Source organism: Temnothorax nylanderi, unplaced genomic scaffold (genome assembly GCF_030848795.1).
Source record: "Temnothorax nylanderi isolate EJ_2023f unplaced genomic scaffold, tnyl_v1.0 TNYL_tig0079_pilon, whole genome shotgun sequence".
NCBI lineage: Eukaryota > Metazoa > Arthropoda > Insecta > Hymenoptera > Formicidae > Temnothorax > Temnothorax nylanderi.
The window spans coordinates 579327-597091 of record NW_027249141.1 but is presented as its reverse complement, the minus strand read 5'-3'; the positions used below and the strand labels follow the sequence as shown (position 1 = coordinate 597091).

The 17765-nt window shown below is 35.5% G+C and overlaps 1 protein-coding gene across 3 annotated transcripts in view; it reads left to right on the top strand.

The window, feature by feature from the left end:
* Syn1 (Syntrophin-like 1) overlaps nt 1-16598 on the top strand; it is a 220789-nt gene extending 204191 nt beyond the window's left edge. For all 3 annotated transcript variants that reach the window (XM_071709548.1, XM_071709547.1, XM_071709550.1), the window contains exons 7-9: nt 8608-8822; nt 9917-10134; nt 10501-16598. In XM_071709548.1, coding sequence (XP_071565649.1) covers nt 8608-8822; nt 9917-10134; nt 10501-10593 — 526 coding nt within the window. In that variant the 3' untranslated portion in view covers nt 10594-16598. The remainder of the gene's footprint in view (nt 1-8607; nt 8823-9916; nt 10135-10500) is intronic.
* Nucleotides 16599-17765: the final 1167 nt, after the last annotated feature.

Sequence of the window (17765 nt, the reverse complement as noted above, 5' to 3'; positions counted from 1 at the left end):
CGTTTAGGACTTGCTGAGGACGTGTCTTTTCCGCGTTATTCTTACCCGAACTGGCTCGTCCTGGGAGAAGAGTGCGTTAAGCCAGTGTTAGTTCAGTGTAAAAGAAACTTTATCGTGCCTGTCAGCCGCGAGGTAGACGAATGGCGCCCTTAGCACCCTTATCTATCTGCAATTTTTACGCTTAGTCCCTCTTCTCTACCCTCCGTCTCATCCTCGCTCGCTTTTTTTTTTCTTCCTTCCCTCCTTTCCCCGGCCTGCATTAATATCTTCCAGAAGAAGCTCAGCTCTAATCCGTCAAATCCGAAAAGCCCCGCGAAATAAATGTCTACAGGGTAATACACACGGACGGATCGATACAGAGGATGTGGCAAGATTTGATTCGAAATTTTTCTCGAAGGTGGATCCTGCAATCGATACATATCGTTATCGTATTGAAAGGGAGTTCCATCTGATTTTTTGTTCAGTATTTTAGACAAGTATATTTAGCCTTTTTATTAATCAGAAGCAAGCTTTCTTTTCTTCTGATATTTTTTTAACTTTTTACTATCTGTATTGTGATACGATTTCTTTTTTAAGGAATGCAGATTAATAACAAATTGGGGGAGGGGGGATTGTAGAATTAATCTTCGATTGTGTCACAATTTTATGCTCAGTAATCCAAAAGACAATTTAATTATAGAATTTATTATGTATGGATGCATTTTTCAATCTTTCTGGCTTACTTAGTGTCATGTCACGCAATGTAATATGTATACCTACATTTATTACCCGATACACGTGTCACATACACCCGTCGTGTTCTTCGGGTACGTTTGGACATTTACACGTTTCAACATTCGCTGTTTAGATACGTGTATATATGAAAAGATCTTTTTTTTTATCTTCACGGCATATGCGTTTATTTATTATCGGTAGGATGTGCTGCGTGACCATCAATTCGGATTAGCCCCGCAGCTCAACAGAAATTTTCAAACCACTGTCATTTTTTTTCGCGCCCCACTGCAGATTTATGGTATCTATCGTGCTCAGATAGTATGTGGTTGTATCACCGGAACTGGTTGTATTACACACGCATACGGGACAAAAGGCAGTCACACCGCGACACTCTTTAAATTAAGCAAAAGTGCGTGCGCTTGTATAAACATTATATTTAAAAATAAATTGTAGGGCCTTTTTTTGTTATAAAAAAATTAAGTATCTCGTTATTTTTAATGTTAATATAAAGCACTTTTTTATTTCTTTGTTTCCTGTCAATCGTTCGTGCTTCACAGAAAACAGCGCAAGGTATGTTGAGATATATTGACCCTAACAAGATCTCCTAAGCAAGCCGGTCTTTCATAATTACGAACTATGCACTTTTATTCCAATCCAATATCCTTATTTCTAACCTTCTTCGTGAATAGTTTAAGAAGATCGGCGAAGCGGATCGGTGGCACCATTTGCCGCTAAGTGCTCGATTGTTGCGAGGTGATTCAACATGCAGGCGCTTCGGCGGGAAATCAATTAGCTCTAAAAGTTTTCCGTCGGCGAGCTTGATGAGCGGACGACTAAAGGAATACCTGACGATGCAAGGAGTGCTGTGCATTCAACTCTTAAACTACCTAGATAATTTTTAATTTCCTTCTGCCCCGTTCTCCACCTTTTCCCATCGCTGAGTAATTCAGATCTAATTAGCTGCTACAAAGAATGACACCCGCTATTCTCATTTTTAATTCTTCAATTAACTGCCGCGGAAGGACGTCCCGGACGTCCCTGCGGTGTTTTTCGCCCCCCCCCCCTCCCCAGTCCGGCCGTAATTATGGAGATTGCAGGTAAACAGAATTTCTGATCGAGGCTGGAGATGAGATGTTGCATTGCTTATTAATTCGCTGATATATTATTTGACCAGTAATTTAATGGCCGCTGTAATATCTTTCTCAAAGATTGAAAATGTTATCTATAATATTACAATATTACAAGTCTATCTATAATACTATAACAATTATCTGTAATATTATAATACTACACTATCTATACTATATTATCTACAATACTACAATATTACAAGCCTATTACGAAAAATTTTAAATTATTTTCCCAGCTTTAATCTTAAACTTAAGGCAATTAATGATGAAAAGTAAAGTTACTAAAATGTTGGTAAGTTAAATTGTACTTTAATGCGTTTGAATTATGACCGAGTAACAATAAATAGTAAATAAAATTTCTTTATAATAATACAATTTTAAGAAAATGGTGGCTTCCAGAACAAAGTAATTTGCATTATTTACAAATGTAGGACTTCTGAAGCAGATACGCATAAGAGACTCCACGATACGTCGTCCGGGATAGAAAGTTGGCAAGCTTTGATATTCCTTGTTTTTCTCTCTCAATAAAAGTAAAAATTTTTAGAGTAAAGGCGAAAAGCGTTTTGTTCCATTTGCGGATTCACATTGTGCCCGTTTCTTCATCCTTTTCACATTCACAGAGATTGTTCTCTTTTGAAACCTTTTAAATTCTTGATCTATGGATCGTTGAATCTTTCAGATTTTTATATCCAGCGATTCTTTAATTTCTATGCAATCTTCAATCTTTCATACATTCTAATTTTATTATCTTTATTTATATTAATAATATTTTATTCACAATTTTTTTATTTTACTGCTGCTTTTATGCTGTGCTATCGCACGTAGTCTTTTTATAAATATTTGTTGCTTATAATGTATTTTTTAAATTGTTATTATATTTTCATCTCTCTGAAAGACGAAATATAAATCTATTCTAATATAATCCAACATAATTTCTCTGTCACTTTTTCTTTCAACGTCCGTTTTCCATCTTTCTTTCAGATTTTCTTTTTCAACTCTTCCCCCCCCCCCCCGCTTTCTCTCTCTCTCTCTCTCTCTCTCTCTCTCTCTCTCTCTCTCTCTCTCTCTCTCTCTCTCTCTCTCTCTCTCTCTCTCTCTCGGTGGCACACAAATTCTGTTTTTCCCCAACATTCTCCCCAGTTTCTCCTCTTCACGATGTCCGGTGACAAACGGTCGCCTTTCCACGGCAGCCGGAAGAAAAGCCGGTTCAAAGAGCAGGGAAAACGAACGTTGAAAAAAAAAAAGAAGCGACGGACATTCCGCAGGGAGAAATATTTTCTAGCGTTCGTAACTCATCGAATCTTCCGCGTCACAGAACTCTCGCTGAAAAGAAAATCCACTAACAGCGAATTGACTTTTAATTTATTTAAGCATTTATATCATTTATTATTTGCTCCTGCTTTCGTTTATTTTACAGTTTGTTTTCAGACACATGAAATATATTTGAGCGAATTAAATTTTAATCATAATTTATATAAGAAATACGAAAATACAATTTATATAAAATATTAATAATACGAAATATTTGTAAATACGAAAATTTATATTAAAATACGAATTATTATTTAAAAGTAATCTATAAAAATTATTACTATTATTATTTTTAAAATTATGTTTGTTTTTGTCTGCATATTTAAATATTGGAACTTAATCGTTTATACAAATTTTTTATGTTGGATTATCTGTGTGATGTGTTTGTTTTTTGTACGTGAATACGTGCGCGCAATTTTGTATAATAATTAATTTTTAAGTACATAGTATATTACTTCTTGTATTATTACATATCAAGATTTCTTTTATCCTGCGTCTTTAGAATGTCTACATTCTTAAACGTAATATGTCTTTACCGTGCTTTTCGCGTCGGCTTAATAAGATTCATAATTGTCTGCCGTAGTAAATTAAAGGCCATAGAGATAGAGTCGGCTAGGCGGATAAGGGCCAGATAAGAGCGGCTGAAAAAGGGGTAGGGTGAGGCCGCGGGGTAGAAGAGCGGTAGGACAGGATATGAAAGATGGGGTCCCGATAATCGAACGGTGAACTGGATCAATTAAATCCTCCGGGGTAGACATTAATTATCGAAGGTGTCGTCGACAGTTTCCGATCGCGCGTGCAATCGAGGTACGATATTCGGAACGAGTTCAGGATTTTGCTCGCGGCGCATCCTCCCCCCCTATCCAGCAACCATCATCCCTTCGTCTCTCTTCGTCCTTATTCCCCGATTGGCCCTTCGGCCTCGTTCGAGACACGTAAGACGGCTTCTTATATTGATCTCTATATACATATATATATATGTATACATATATCCATATATGTATTGATTTCAGTTGCGTAACTTGTTTCAAATGGATGTGATGCCAGCAAAATATCGATAAGAATTAGTTTTTTTGAACATTTTTTGAATATTTTATATACAAAAATAATATACTAAATATAGTTTAACTAAAAATATGAGAAGAATATCAAGAAAATACCTATATTTATCTCATAATTGGCATTATCTCGCTATTATCATATATCCTTGAATCCTGCATAATTTTGTCGATTGATCTCGATTTACAATCGCGCGCGAGGATAAATTGCGTATATAATCCGTAATAGAGGTAAATGTGAAGGATATAAACGCCATCAGTGTTGCGCGATGACACGAATCGAATTATTGATAATTTATAGTGAATTTCGACGCCGGATGATTGGCAAATATAGTCACTGCGACTGAACTAATGGGATCGTGCCGAAAGTCGATACTCGTCATCACGAGATCTCGCGTCTTAATCGGATTTTATCGCAGATTTTCCGGGATTTAATATTCCGCGCTATTTCTCGTCACCGAACGCTGCTATTTTTTGACGTGAACAAAAATTTGGTTATATTTTTATGTATATAATTATATATATGCATTGTAAAAGTTGGTACGAAAGTCGTTTTTGATTGAAGTAATAAGTACTGAAATAATCAATATTTTATTTTGACTATTATTTCAATTTTAATATTAAGTGTAATAAGAAAACTTACTAATAGCTATTAATAATAAGTTTTAATGCTAATTTTAATAAATAGATATAAATTTTATTATTATCGATTAATCTATAAAATCCTTATATTCAGTTTCTTGAATTCTATATTGGAATAAAAATAAGTAAATATGATAAAGTGTAGATATAATCAAAATTATTTGTCAAGTTTAAAAATTAGCGAAATGTTATAACCATTTTGATTTAAGAAATATATAAATGATACGTTTTAATAACTATATTTTAACTTTAATCTTTAAGACTGAAAGAAAAGCAGAGATTTTTTAAGTATAAACTTATTCTTTTCAGTCAGAATGTTTTTCTTTTCTTCCATTTGAATCTTTTTCCGGGAATATTTCTGTTTTCTGTCTCTTTGAATGTAATTTTTATACACAGTGCTTCGTAAAGTTGGCATCTCAAAAGCTTTAGAAATATATTCTTTTATAAGTCGATTTTGATTAATTTTTCGTAAGAAATTCAAGTAGCGCATATAATTAAGTTTGCAAATAGATAAGAGGACGTATTATTCTTTATAGTTAATTTCTCTGTTGTATTTTAAATAATCTAAAGCTTTATTTTATGCATATTATTATCAAAATAATACTGAAAATGTTGAAATTTCAAAAACTACGCTAAAAGAAAATTTATCTCTAAATCTGTGAAATAATATGCAAAATGTTACATCAATCTTTTGTCATACGTTTAAAATTGTATAAAATTTATCATCTATATATATATGTATAAACTATTACTGCCACAAAGACTGCCCCCTGCAAATACGTGGAAAAATAAAGCGCCCCGAGCGAAAGTTATGTATTGCGTAACGCCGAAAATGTCTCGTCGCATTATTTTATATCGCGTTAAACTTTCCCGCGCATCGCTGTTGTGAATTAACGTCAGCTTCATTTTTAACGATGAGCCCGGGCGTTTTCGAGCGGCTTAAATGTGGTGTCAGGCAGTCACGCTGTTTGAATGATCGGTGATCCAGCTAAGCCTCGTTTAAATTTTAAGTGAAAAAGACTAGAGGGAAACGCGCATCGATCGTTCGTGGCAGCTTACGAGCCCGCGCCTCTGTTTTTATCGTGTCCGTTATATACGGGATATATATGGGACATTTCGAATATTATTTTTTTCCCTTGAACAAAGATACTGTATAACGAAGTAAGAAGGCTGCTTGTTCCCACTTCCCACTGTCGAGGCGGATAAATTGACGTCATTTATATTAAGATAAGATAAAAATGCTAAAATATATCGAAGATGGTTTTCTATTTAATGTTATCGGAGGAAGAAATTATAGGGAATTGTTTATAATTGCGTGTTTGTTTCATTAACAAGTCAATGTTATTTACATTGCCGATTAAACATGCGTATCGCGCGTGTTTGGTCAATAATAAAGCAATACAGATAATAGTAAATTATGCACAATAGAACAAATTTATTTACGATGTTACTCCATACTGGGTTAATATTTAACTATTTAGTATACTTGATTCACATTCAATATCCGCTATTTGCCATCTATTTGCCTTTATTTAATATAATTATAAAATTTATTAAAACCTTTAATCGTGCATTATAAATCTTAATGCGGGAATTTATTAAAATTTTTGATACATAATGATCGTCCACGTTTTTTTCATCAAACAGAAAATTTGATCAATATATCGCACGGGGGGAAGAAATTTTCCTTCGAGTTTCGTGTTGTCGCTATTAATCATCTTCTTCTTCCGTCATCAAACATTCAGACATCGTTTCCTTGAAGTTTCCATTCGATGGGGCGAAAGAAACGAAGAAGCTGAAAGACACGTGAAAAGAGCGGAACATGTCGGGAAGTTTTATTTCCGGTCGACGGGGCCTGTGGTGTATCGGGCCCGACGCGAGCGAGAACGCGAAATGGCCGACTTAAGGAAGTTTTACTGCGAGACAAACCGGAAGTGATTCGGCTATCCCCGGGGAAACTTTCTTTTCTTCCTGCGGGCTTTTTGGTCGGATTACGACCGCCGACGAACATCCATTCTCGTTTAACGCTTTTATTTACCGTTTGCGGCTGTCTCTCCAACTTCCTCCCGCTTATCGGAATTTTCTCCAGTCGCGCTTTGCTTTTTGCCGTTGCTTTATTTTTTTTTCTACTGTCCCGCCGAAGCGCTCCTCGCGATAATGCCAATGAATATCCATTGCGCCGGGAGAACTCAAATTATTTCGAACCTCAGCCAATAATCAAGGATCTAGCGACGTTAAGATCTGTGTTTGGACCAGATAATGGATACGGATACATTATTTCCAACAAATTTGCAAGACAAGTGCTTAAAGGATAGATTTGAAGTTTAAAGATAAAGATGATCTAAAGATGATTAAATATTTCAAAGATTTATTTTCTTAAATGTCATTCAGATTCAGATATCGGATGTTTAAACAATATTTCTATTCCCCAAATTCAGAAACAATATTTCAGCCGCATAATTGCTGATAAATTAATGTTTCTTTTAATCCCTCCTACATCTCTTTAATTGCTCTGAGCAGTATAATTTGAACAATCTAGATGCTCTGCTTTGTCACGGAAATTCAACTACATCTCGATGCCAGTGGGAAATCATTATAGCATCGGAGCGAAAAAGGCCCCGGCGGCGGCGACCGTTAGGCATGTCGAATAATGCCGAGGGCCACAGGCATTTTTTCCGGTCCAAGTGTGCTATTTTTTTGCGTCCGTTCTGTCCTCTATTGCGTAGGGTGTTCTTTCTATCACTTCTTGTTTTTCCTCTTTTTTTTCGAGCTCGCCAGTGTCCCTCGGAAAAATCTATAAATCTAGCGCACGGGCTCGCGAACGTCAGGACCATTCGTCAGCGGGCAGATTGGTGGGAGGGAATGGATTCGTGGGGGGGGGGGGGGTACCGGGGGGTGCATACGTGGCCGAACCCGTGTCAGGTGAACACTGCAGCTTCGTCCCACATGCAATAAAGCCGCGACGATTTTACGAGCGAGGCAAGCCGGATGACGAGGTAATTTACCTACCCGCTGGGAGAGAGAGAGAGAGAGAGAGAGAGAGAGAGAGAGAGAGAGAGAGAGAGAGAGAGAGAGAGAGAGAGAGAGGGGGGAGAGCGCGGGGGAGAGAGAAAAAAGACAGAGAGAGAGAGAGAGAGAGAGAGAGAGAGAGAGAGAGAGAGAGAGAGAGAGAGAGAGAGAGAGAGAGAGAGAGAGGGATGAAGGGACGACGCGGGAATGAATCCATACCCGTGACTCGCTACAAGGCGCGTTCGATCGTTTCGATAAAGGTCGGGCGCTTTTTACCCGACGGCCCCCTAAGAGCGATGTCACGTGATTTTCGTACCCCCGCGGAATCTTCAATCTTCATTCTAGCATGCTTGGGTATCGATCTAATGTAAGAACCGCGTCTAACCGCGAGATGCACGCTCTCTAAAAATCAAAGAGTGAAGAGTGAGATTGTATATCACTCCGATAGAGTGATATAATCTCGCTAGAGCCGCTCTAAAAATTTGAGTGAAAAATTCACTCCTACCTTATGAATGCCCGCATTCCGCATTTACTCAATTACAAATTAGAGTGACAACCCTCTCTTTTGGAATGACTATCATAATAACTTTAATTCTAATATATTGGCGAAACTACTCTATGAGATTTAGAAAATAGAGGGAGAACTTCAATAGTTTTGTATTAATTTTTAAAGATTGATACACGTTTAACGACTTTCATAAGAATCTGTGGGCTTAAAAACGACTCGAATTGAATGATTTCAGGCTGGTCTCCACTCCCACGCGACAGAATGAAGCAGCGAGCAGCAGTAGCGGGTCGACTCAACACGGGGCGACGTTCGCGGTTCGGGTTGGCACGATGGACGGGGTAATCACGCATCATTTACGAGCTGAAACACGAAGAGATCTGGCGGCCTGGGCAAGGGCGATCGTTCAGGGATGCCACGCGGCCGCTCATTCCTTACGGGAATACACCGTTCGTAAGTAATCTCACATATTAACTACACTTGATCATTAATAATTTTAAAAAGAGGCTGATTCTTAGTAAATTAATTTAAGAAGGTTGGGAAAATTTGGAAAATAAAATTGACGAATAGTATACATTAAAAATTGTGTAGACGAGAGACGGAAATGTGCGTAGCGTCAAATACTTGAGGAAATGGTGAACTCGAGTTCCTTCGATGTTAGTTATATAGCGGCGAATGATAGTCGACATCTACTATTTTCGTCATTTTCCGCGTTCGGTTCGATGAATTTTAATTTCTTTTCAGAGACGACGAACGGCAATAATAAATCGAGATGAATGCCTCGCCCATTTCATACGCGTCTTTTTATTCGCGTCTCGCGTCGAACTCGTCGATGATAAAGAACCGTGGATACCGATGCGGCAGAAATGCGCAATGGAAAAATGTACAAATACAGGCTGTCTCATAAAAAATAGCGTGTCGCAAGAAATTTACATGCAAATTAAATACAGTTATTTAATTACGATCACGATGATTAAAAATAAATAAAAAATATAGCCTTTATTCATTATTATTTATTTTTAACGTAACCGGGCTTATGAAATAATAAAATTTATAACTAAAATGTTCTTACAATTATCTAATCACATTTTTATTCAGAAGAAATGAATAATCAATTTATTAAAAGATTTGTTTCTATTATGTGTATAAGTTTAAATTATTCAATTATTATAATTTGTGTTATTATTATAAGTAAAATAAGAAAAATTGGCGAAACAATAAACAACATAAGAAGAATAAACGAGATACGAAATTGACCTATATTAACAGAATTTGTATCTATTATCCCTTACAGATATTATACGAATGTACTGAGAATATATTTAATTTCGTAAAATATTTTTTACGTTTGCAATATTCTCCGAACATTCTCAGATTCTACATGCGCAGTTAGGGATATTAACGATAAAATATATAAAAATAATATTTAAAAAAACGTTTGGATTGTATTAGGTTGAATGGAATCAATTAAATAGGATAGGATATTGCATAGATTCTTATCTTTCTTTACTGTTATTTTAATTTCGTTGATATTTCGTGTGTTATAGGTTGCACATGGCAAGGCAAAGCCTGTCAGTTGGTTGTCAACCACGAGGAAGGTTTCGCGCTTTACGCCGCAGGTACGCGGGGCAACGCCGGTAACGGCGTAAGTCCTGCTTCACCGCCCACGCCACTCTGGAGAAGATCCTTCGACAAATTGAAAATGTCCGCGGACGACGGCGCCCGTCTTCTGTGGCTCGATTTTGGAGGCGAAGACGGCGAAATTGTGAGTATTTGATAGACATACGGATTTTAGAACACAAAAGGACCGAGAAGACTGGAAATTTTAATGTCTCTTTAATGTCTCCGGAGTAAATTCACCGTAAATTTGAGGATAAGTTTATGAAAATGAAGGAACGTTTGTTATAATCGTAAATTTTCTTATTTTAACTTACATTATTTTTTTTTATTAATGACTAAAAAAGGCTAGTTATTCTCAGTTCTTAAAAAACTATTTCCTTACTCTTTCCCCGAGTCTATAAATACTTAAAATTGATTACTTAAAAAGCAGATATTTTCTTTAAAAACCCGGAAGCTTAAGTATGCCGTACTTCGGTCAGTAAGTAAGAAGTATCGATTAATTCTATTGTAGGAGCTTGATTTGGAGAGCTGTCCGAAACCAATCGTGTTCGTTCTGCACAACTTCCTTTCGGCGAAGATACATCGGCTCGGTCTGAGTGCATAGGGGCACGAGGGGGCCCTCACTGAGGCCCCCGATTTGCCTCCCCACACCACCAGGTCTGTTACCAGCGTCTTTCTTCATTGAACTCGAAAGAATCACACAGTGAGGAAGAAAATATCAATTTCTTTTTCTTCGAGGGGATTTGAAGTAACAAATAACAGTAACCGTGACTTGATGAGCCATGAAACATCATCCTAATGGATTAAGAAATGTAAGGACTATCCTTGTCAAAAGGTTCCGCATCGCGTGCAGCATCCTATTCCCTAGTTTTTGAAACTTTGGAATGCGGAGAGAAGAAAGAGTTCGAAGCGAAACAGAGTAAATAGTGTAACAGTTTAGGAATGAGTGAGAGTAGAATAATGAATTCGGGCAGGATAGCGATCCGAGAATTCTATAACTGGATAAAGCTATTTTGAAATCGATAAAGTTCTAATACGATGAATATTTAATTTTTTATAAATTTCTGGAAACTTAAAATACTAGACATTTAGAAAATTAAAGTTTTAGATATTCCAGTATTTACAAATCTGAAACCTTAAAATCTAGGATTTTCGGGGGAAACTAAAATAGTTTTAAAAATTCCAATGGTCGAAACTTTAGAATCTTCAAGAATTGATTTGATTATTGATTCAAGATTTTAGTATTTATTTTAGTACGTAATATGTCAGGAATTCTCAAAGATTCAAATATTTATAATATTCAAATCAAATTTCAATATATAAGATCCTAAAGATTTAAAAAAACGGCCTAGCTTTTTTCAACAAAGATGCAAAGATTCAAACTTGCACACATCGTAGAATTCTCGGACACGGTCCAAGGATTCCAGTATTTCGTCAAAGAAGTATAAGCAAGGTGAAAAGAAGACTGTGCATTTATAATTTTGACAGTCCACGTTTGAGGATCTTCATCGAGAGGCTCGATTGCGAATAAATCGACTCGAGACGGTTGTTAAAAAAAAACTGGACGACAGTCCCTTTTCTCCTTTTTTATTTTCGACGATAATCGATACGAAGCCATCCACGAGACGATATATCGAAGAAAGTACGATACGTGACAAGGACGGAGAAGCGGCGAGGTGAGAAGAAAAACACCCGCGCCGCTGATCAACGCGCCTAAGTAACTAATTTAATTAACTACTTACCTAACCTTAAGTAAGAGTAATCGCAAAGAACTGATTCGACAGATTATCGATAAACATTCATTAAACCGTTGTCGGATGTTAAATTGCGATGATTGTAACGAGCATGGAAATCAGATGAGCACGATTGTTTAAATGACGACTACGATCCGTGAAAATATTCCCACTTTTAAATGCAATTCGTACAACTTGAGTTCGAAAAATGACGTGAAATGATATTTCGATGAAAAGTATTTCTATTTGTTATACGCACACGAGAGAAAATGTTTCATAAAATTAAATTTGTAATTAAATTAAATTTTTGTTTGTTGAATTAAATTACGTCTCATTAAATTAAATCTTTTAATATTGGCTTTTATTTAACATTTTTATTTAATAACGTTTACAAAATAAATATTTTATAACAAGAGATAACATGGATTAATGCTCTAATTTTATTACGTAAACGATTTGATTTAATTTTAATTCAATTATGTTAATTAAATCACGACGGACTTGAATTAAATTACGATATTTTAATAAGCAATTTTAAATATTATTTTTTATTTTAATAATTTATGTTACATGTATTAATTATTTCTTTCATTAATATATTATTCATCAAACGATGCAATGATGTACGGACGGGATATTTTACAACTTGACAAACTTTAGATATATTGACATTTTATTTAGTTAATATTCACATAAATTGTCCGTTATTTGGACATAATTAATTTTCAATCGATTTTAATTACCGTCATACATCTCATTTTTGTCCACATTATTTCTCCAGCCATTTCGCGAAGTAAAATATTCGCATAGAATTTAAAAATTTCTCTTCGTCGTTTAAACATTGTGATAACCCTGATCATACGCATGATTGAGACGTTTAGACGAAGCGTGTAACGTCGTTACGAAAGTAGGAGCTAATCGTAATAAAGCCCGCGTTTTCACCGTGCATGTAGCGTTACGTCGTGGCCAGAACTAGACCCGAAATCTAATTCTCATTCAGATATCATACATTCGATGTAAACATAGGTACCAATCGTATAATTGTATTTAAGATTATGTGGTATATATTGTATTATGGCGAAATGTTGAACACCACATTATTGATAGAATTTATTGTTAGGATATCGTAATATTGAAAATTAATAGTGCCCCCCCCCCCGTGACATTTAACGCCACATTTCTGTCAATGTAACAATGAAAATGGGATTTTACTATTGTGCGCGGTGAAAACGCAGCCGTTATTAACAAACAATGAGCCGCTCATTGGTGTTTCGACCTTCCGCTTCCCTCGAACGCTTGCAAAATAATACATTCCTTTAAAATCGCTCAAGTATTAAGTTGCGAAACGAAACCGGAAACGGTAATAATAATGATAATAAATTTGTTTTACCATTCCGAACGAGTTTTGCCGAAAATGTACATTGCAACGCGAAAATAACGAAATGGAGGCTGATATTCAATTGTAGCAAATTATGATTAGCGCACTTTCAGTTTGCCGGATTTTTAAATATATTTTTGTAATACAAATTCTATTTGAAAATTTTCGTGACGATTCTCTGGGCTTTGTGTAAAAACGAGCTTCTCTCAATCGGCCCGGTAACCGTATATAACGAGGGGGAAATATCACGTTTTACATACTCCAATTTTACACAGAGATTTCTGGTCAGCTTCGCTCTCATTTTTTTTCCCCGGAAAAAAATTCACGTGCGTCGCACGACACTAAAGTACCACCACGGAGTTGGAAAACACCTGGAAAGGACTTAAAGAGTTTACTCCCTTGATCTTCCGGCGAGAGAACTTTTTCGCAAGATAACGTGTTTCGTTTCGGTAAGACGATATTTATGTCACTCTCTCCCCCGCCTGCCCACACAGAGTCAAAGCGCCCCACGAGTGAGTTCACGGAAGTTGGAATATCCCGTGCGTTTCTCCTCTCGCGGCCAAAATACTTTCTCGGAATTGTACTCGAGAACGGTGAGGCGATCGCCATCGATCTCCTCCGCCAGACAAAATGGAAATATCCTCTCTTGGTCGTTCCGTGGCGAGAGGCGAGAATCGAGGTTGACTTGTATTTTAGAATCTTCCGTCTCTTCGCATCACGGTGAACGGTATTAAGAAAGAACCTAGGTTTTAAATTCTTGAGAATTCGGTGGTGTCGAAATTTGCCAAGTTTTTGTCGAGTACCACATCTTTGTGTAAAATAAATTGACTTTTATTTCGTAGTGGAAGGAAAGCACGAAAGTAATATTTGAAAAATATAATCTGCTAAAAGTCGATGAGTGCTCCTTCTGAAAAAAAAGAGACGAAAAAGGATATACGTTGTGCGAAATCGAGGGAATTCAGTACGTCAATGTTAAATCAAAAGGACGATTTATTATACACCTCGAAAAATTGTTCTACGAAATTTTTTCCAACATTTTATTTTTATAGCATGTGATTTTTTAATTTTACACGAAACGTTTTAAGTGTAATTCATACATTTATTAGTTCTAAGAACCATTGTTGGACAAAAATAGAATATAAATCGCCAAAAGTATCGCATCCTATTATGGCATTTATAATTTAAACGAAACCGCAAAAGAAAAAAGCGCGAGATAAAAGGTCCCTTGATAATTCAATGGGCGGCTATTCTAGCTGTTTTGTACGATTCGTATTCTTTAACGCAAGTAAATTTAAGGTAGCGAAAAAGCGTCGATGTGTACAGCCTGATTTTTTTGTTTCCGAAAAGCAATAGCATATCTAAACGATCATTCATATCACTGCTCAGAATGTAAATGTTAAAAAATTCATATAATACGACAGGAAGGGGATATAAAAAAGTCGCGAGTGTTTTCAAGGATCCAGGACTTTTATTTTAAGTGATTGAAGGATCTAATAATCAAAAGGTCTAGAATTATGATTTTCTAGAATCTGGGAACTCATTTGTAAATTTTACACAATCCGTTTGTAAATCTATTTTTAACTTTTTAAATGAATCTTAAAGTGACTTGTGGGGGTTTGATATATTGGACGGTATAAAATCTAGAAATCTGAGGATCCATCGATTTCATACGCTCTACAGATGAAATTTGAATCTCAGAATATACATAAATTAAAGATGTACAAGAATTTACAACTTTAGTTTCTCGAAGATGAAAATTCTCGTAAAAATCAAAAGCCCTGGAATCGAATCGAAAAGTGAGAATCGAATCTAAATATACATATACTTTTAATTTAAAAAATTTAGAATCTCTGATTGATTTCAGTACCAGGCATTGAGAATCTCCTTAATTTTAAGAAGTGTGATAGAAGACGATAATTTTAATACGTCAAGTCAATCGAAGATTTACCGGCAATCAGTGATTTCCGGAATTATTAAATCATATCGAAACGAGGAAATCAGGCATTTAAGAAGTTATCCTTGACACAAGGTGTTACGAAAGAATGTAAGAATGAAGGCTTCTTTTCACAGACTTTTATAGCATATCGAAAGTATATTATACTTCACCAGGCTAAAGATCAGCATAAGCAACTACTGCCTATCGCTCTTATTTATTCGTTTAAAATAAATTATTTATATCGCTAAAGAACATATATATTTTTTTTTTATGCAGATACACTTGCAACGTTTCTATGTCTTAGAGTACTTCATGACCAAAATTTCTGAATTTCTTCTTCTAAGTACCTTTTATACATTTCTTCTTTACTATTCCATTCTATTTATAATAATAATGATAATGGTAATGATAATGGTAATAATAATGATAATGATAATGATAATAATAATGAGACAGCGACCTGTAACGGGTAACGCGGATTATTACCCGTCGCGCGGTAACGTTTCGTAGCTTCGGAAGTTACAAGACGAACCTTCAAACACAATAATGGTGATGATAATAATAATATTTTAACTACTAATAGATTTTTGTATTATAAATTTTACCTATCATTCGTCTGGCGTGTGTTATAAAAGCCTGTGATTTTCTTTTTTCTTGTATAAATACGAGTGTCTCCCATCGAGATTGTTGAATGTTGTATAGGGTGGACGTACAATAATAAGATTGAAGTTAAGTAGACATATCAACGAAGTCATGTCCTATTGATTGTATCCGTTTACCACTTCCCGAGCATTTCTCGCGCCTCTCGAGCCGAACCGGAACGATTTTTCGCCGCCTCGTATAGTTTCGTGTTTGTTGTAACTGTTGTAAGTATATATAGATGATTTAATAAAATCCCCACAATCGTTTTGCATCTACAAACAATCACTGAGTAATTAGATATTTCGTCGATAATCTTAAATCTTGATGTAAAGGTATGTTCGATGAAATGTCTTTTGAAATAAATATTGTAATTACTAATTATTGTATCAACACACAACACTTTATTATCGAGATTTTATAAGAATAGAATTAGATCAGGTTGAAAATAATTGGAATTGGCAATTAATTCTATGTATTTAATTTTTCTTTTACCTGTGGATAGTATTAAATAATTTGTATAAGTAGACTAATTAATATTTTTATAGCATATCTGCAAAACTACATATCTGCAACCTGATGCAATCTAATCTTTAGTATCGGGGTAAATGGCGGCAAGGATATTAGCGGTGAATTATCGCGTCCGTTTTGGATCGATGGAGCGCGTCTCGCATAAACGCGCGTAAGCGACTGTTAACAAGTTATTAACAATTAATTATTATTAACGAACTAAGTTGAAACATCGAGGATTTTATTAGCGTATTTGTTCGCGCGTGGAATGCATATTTTTTAAATAATTTAGAGTGAATCGTTGAGTAAATCGGAGGATGAGACGGAAACCTTCCGCTTTATTTTCCCTAAGTTTACAGCAAATTTGTATATTGATGAGTTACCAAATAAACAAAAGCAGTTAGAACAACGAATAGACTGTTATTCTTTATTCTACAATATTTCTGAAAATTTATTTATTTTGGAATTTTTTTATTATTTAGGGATAATAAAAATGTAAGATGAAACTATGAAGGCAATATTGAATAACTAACAAGTGAATAATAAATTTTATTTTAAATAGTTATAAGAATTGATGGATTAGCAGTTGCTAACACAAGCTGAAAATAAATTTGAGTTGATCCTATCATATTTTTGTCTGCATTATAATTCTTATTTTTAAATGAATATTTATTCTAATGCGAAAATGCTCCATAATTTTTTAATTATTAAATGCCGGATTTTAGGATTTATTAACATAATGACTTACTTTATTGCTATGAAAAAATTCAAATTTTTGGAGTTTGAATTACACTGGAAATGTTAATGTTTAGATTATAATTCATACTTGCGCACAAATGCATGCTTTGAAATGAAATGAAGACGAAAGCAAGCGATTTCTGTATTCACGTTTGCAAAAGCGTTTTTATTTATTTTGACTATTATGCCGTGTGTATAAAACTCCAGACGATCAATTTTAACGCATCCTGTATCATACACGAGCTTTCGGAACGCAGCGTGTGATTTACGTGCGGTAAGCCCCGCGAGCGAAATGGAGGAGATCTTCGACCGGAAGACAGATCAGAAAAGTTTCGCGAGGCAATCACGAGACGTGGATATTGGGACTGCCGATAAAAATGACAAAGTCTCAAAACTTTTTTGTTCGTCCCCGCCGCCGTCCGCGTCCCCCCCGCTCTGTGAAAACCTACTTTTGTCGTTTCCAGTCACGAAGCTGGCGCGATTCTTTTGAATTTCTTTAGAACTCCAATCGTGCAGTCGTAAATTATGTATCGAAACGCAAAGAAAAGAAGATTTCTTTTAGATTGTATTTACTGCCGACTACGATATCGCTGGTTCAAGTACATCTAAAACTAGTTGCAACTTCATGTGTCAGAACACTACGGTCGAGTATACGTTTTTTCAAATAAGAAATCATAACAAAGCATATTGCACTCTTTAAAAGTCGAAGAGTGAAATATCTCTCAAAACGAGTGAAATTTGAAAAGCAAGTGAAAATTGAGCCTGTGCACTTTGAGTAATTCGCCATTTTAAGAAAGAGAAAAATTGCGCTTTATGAGTTGGAGTGAAATTGCACTCTATTT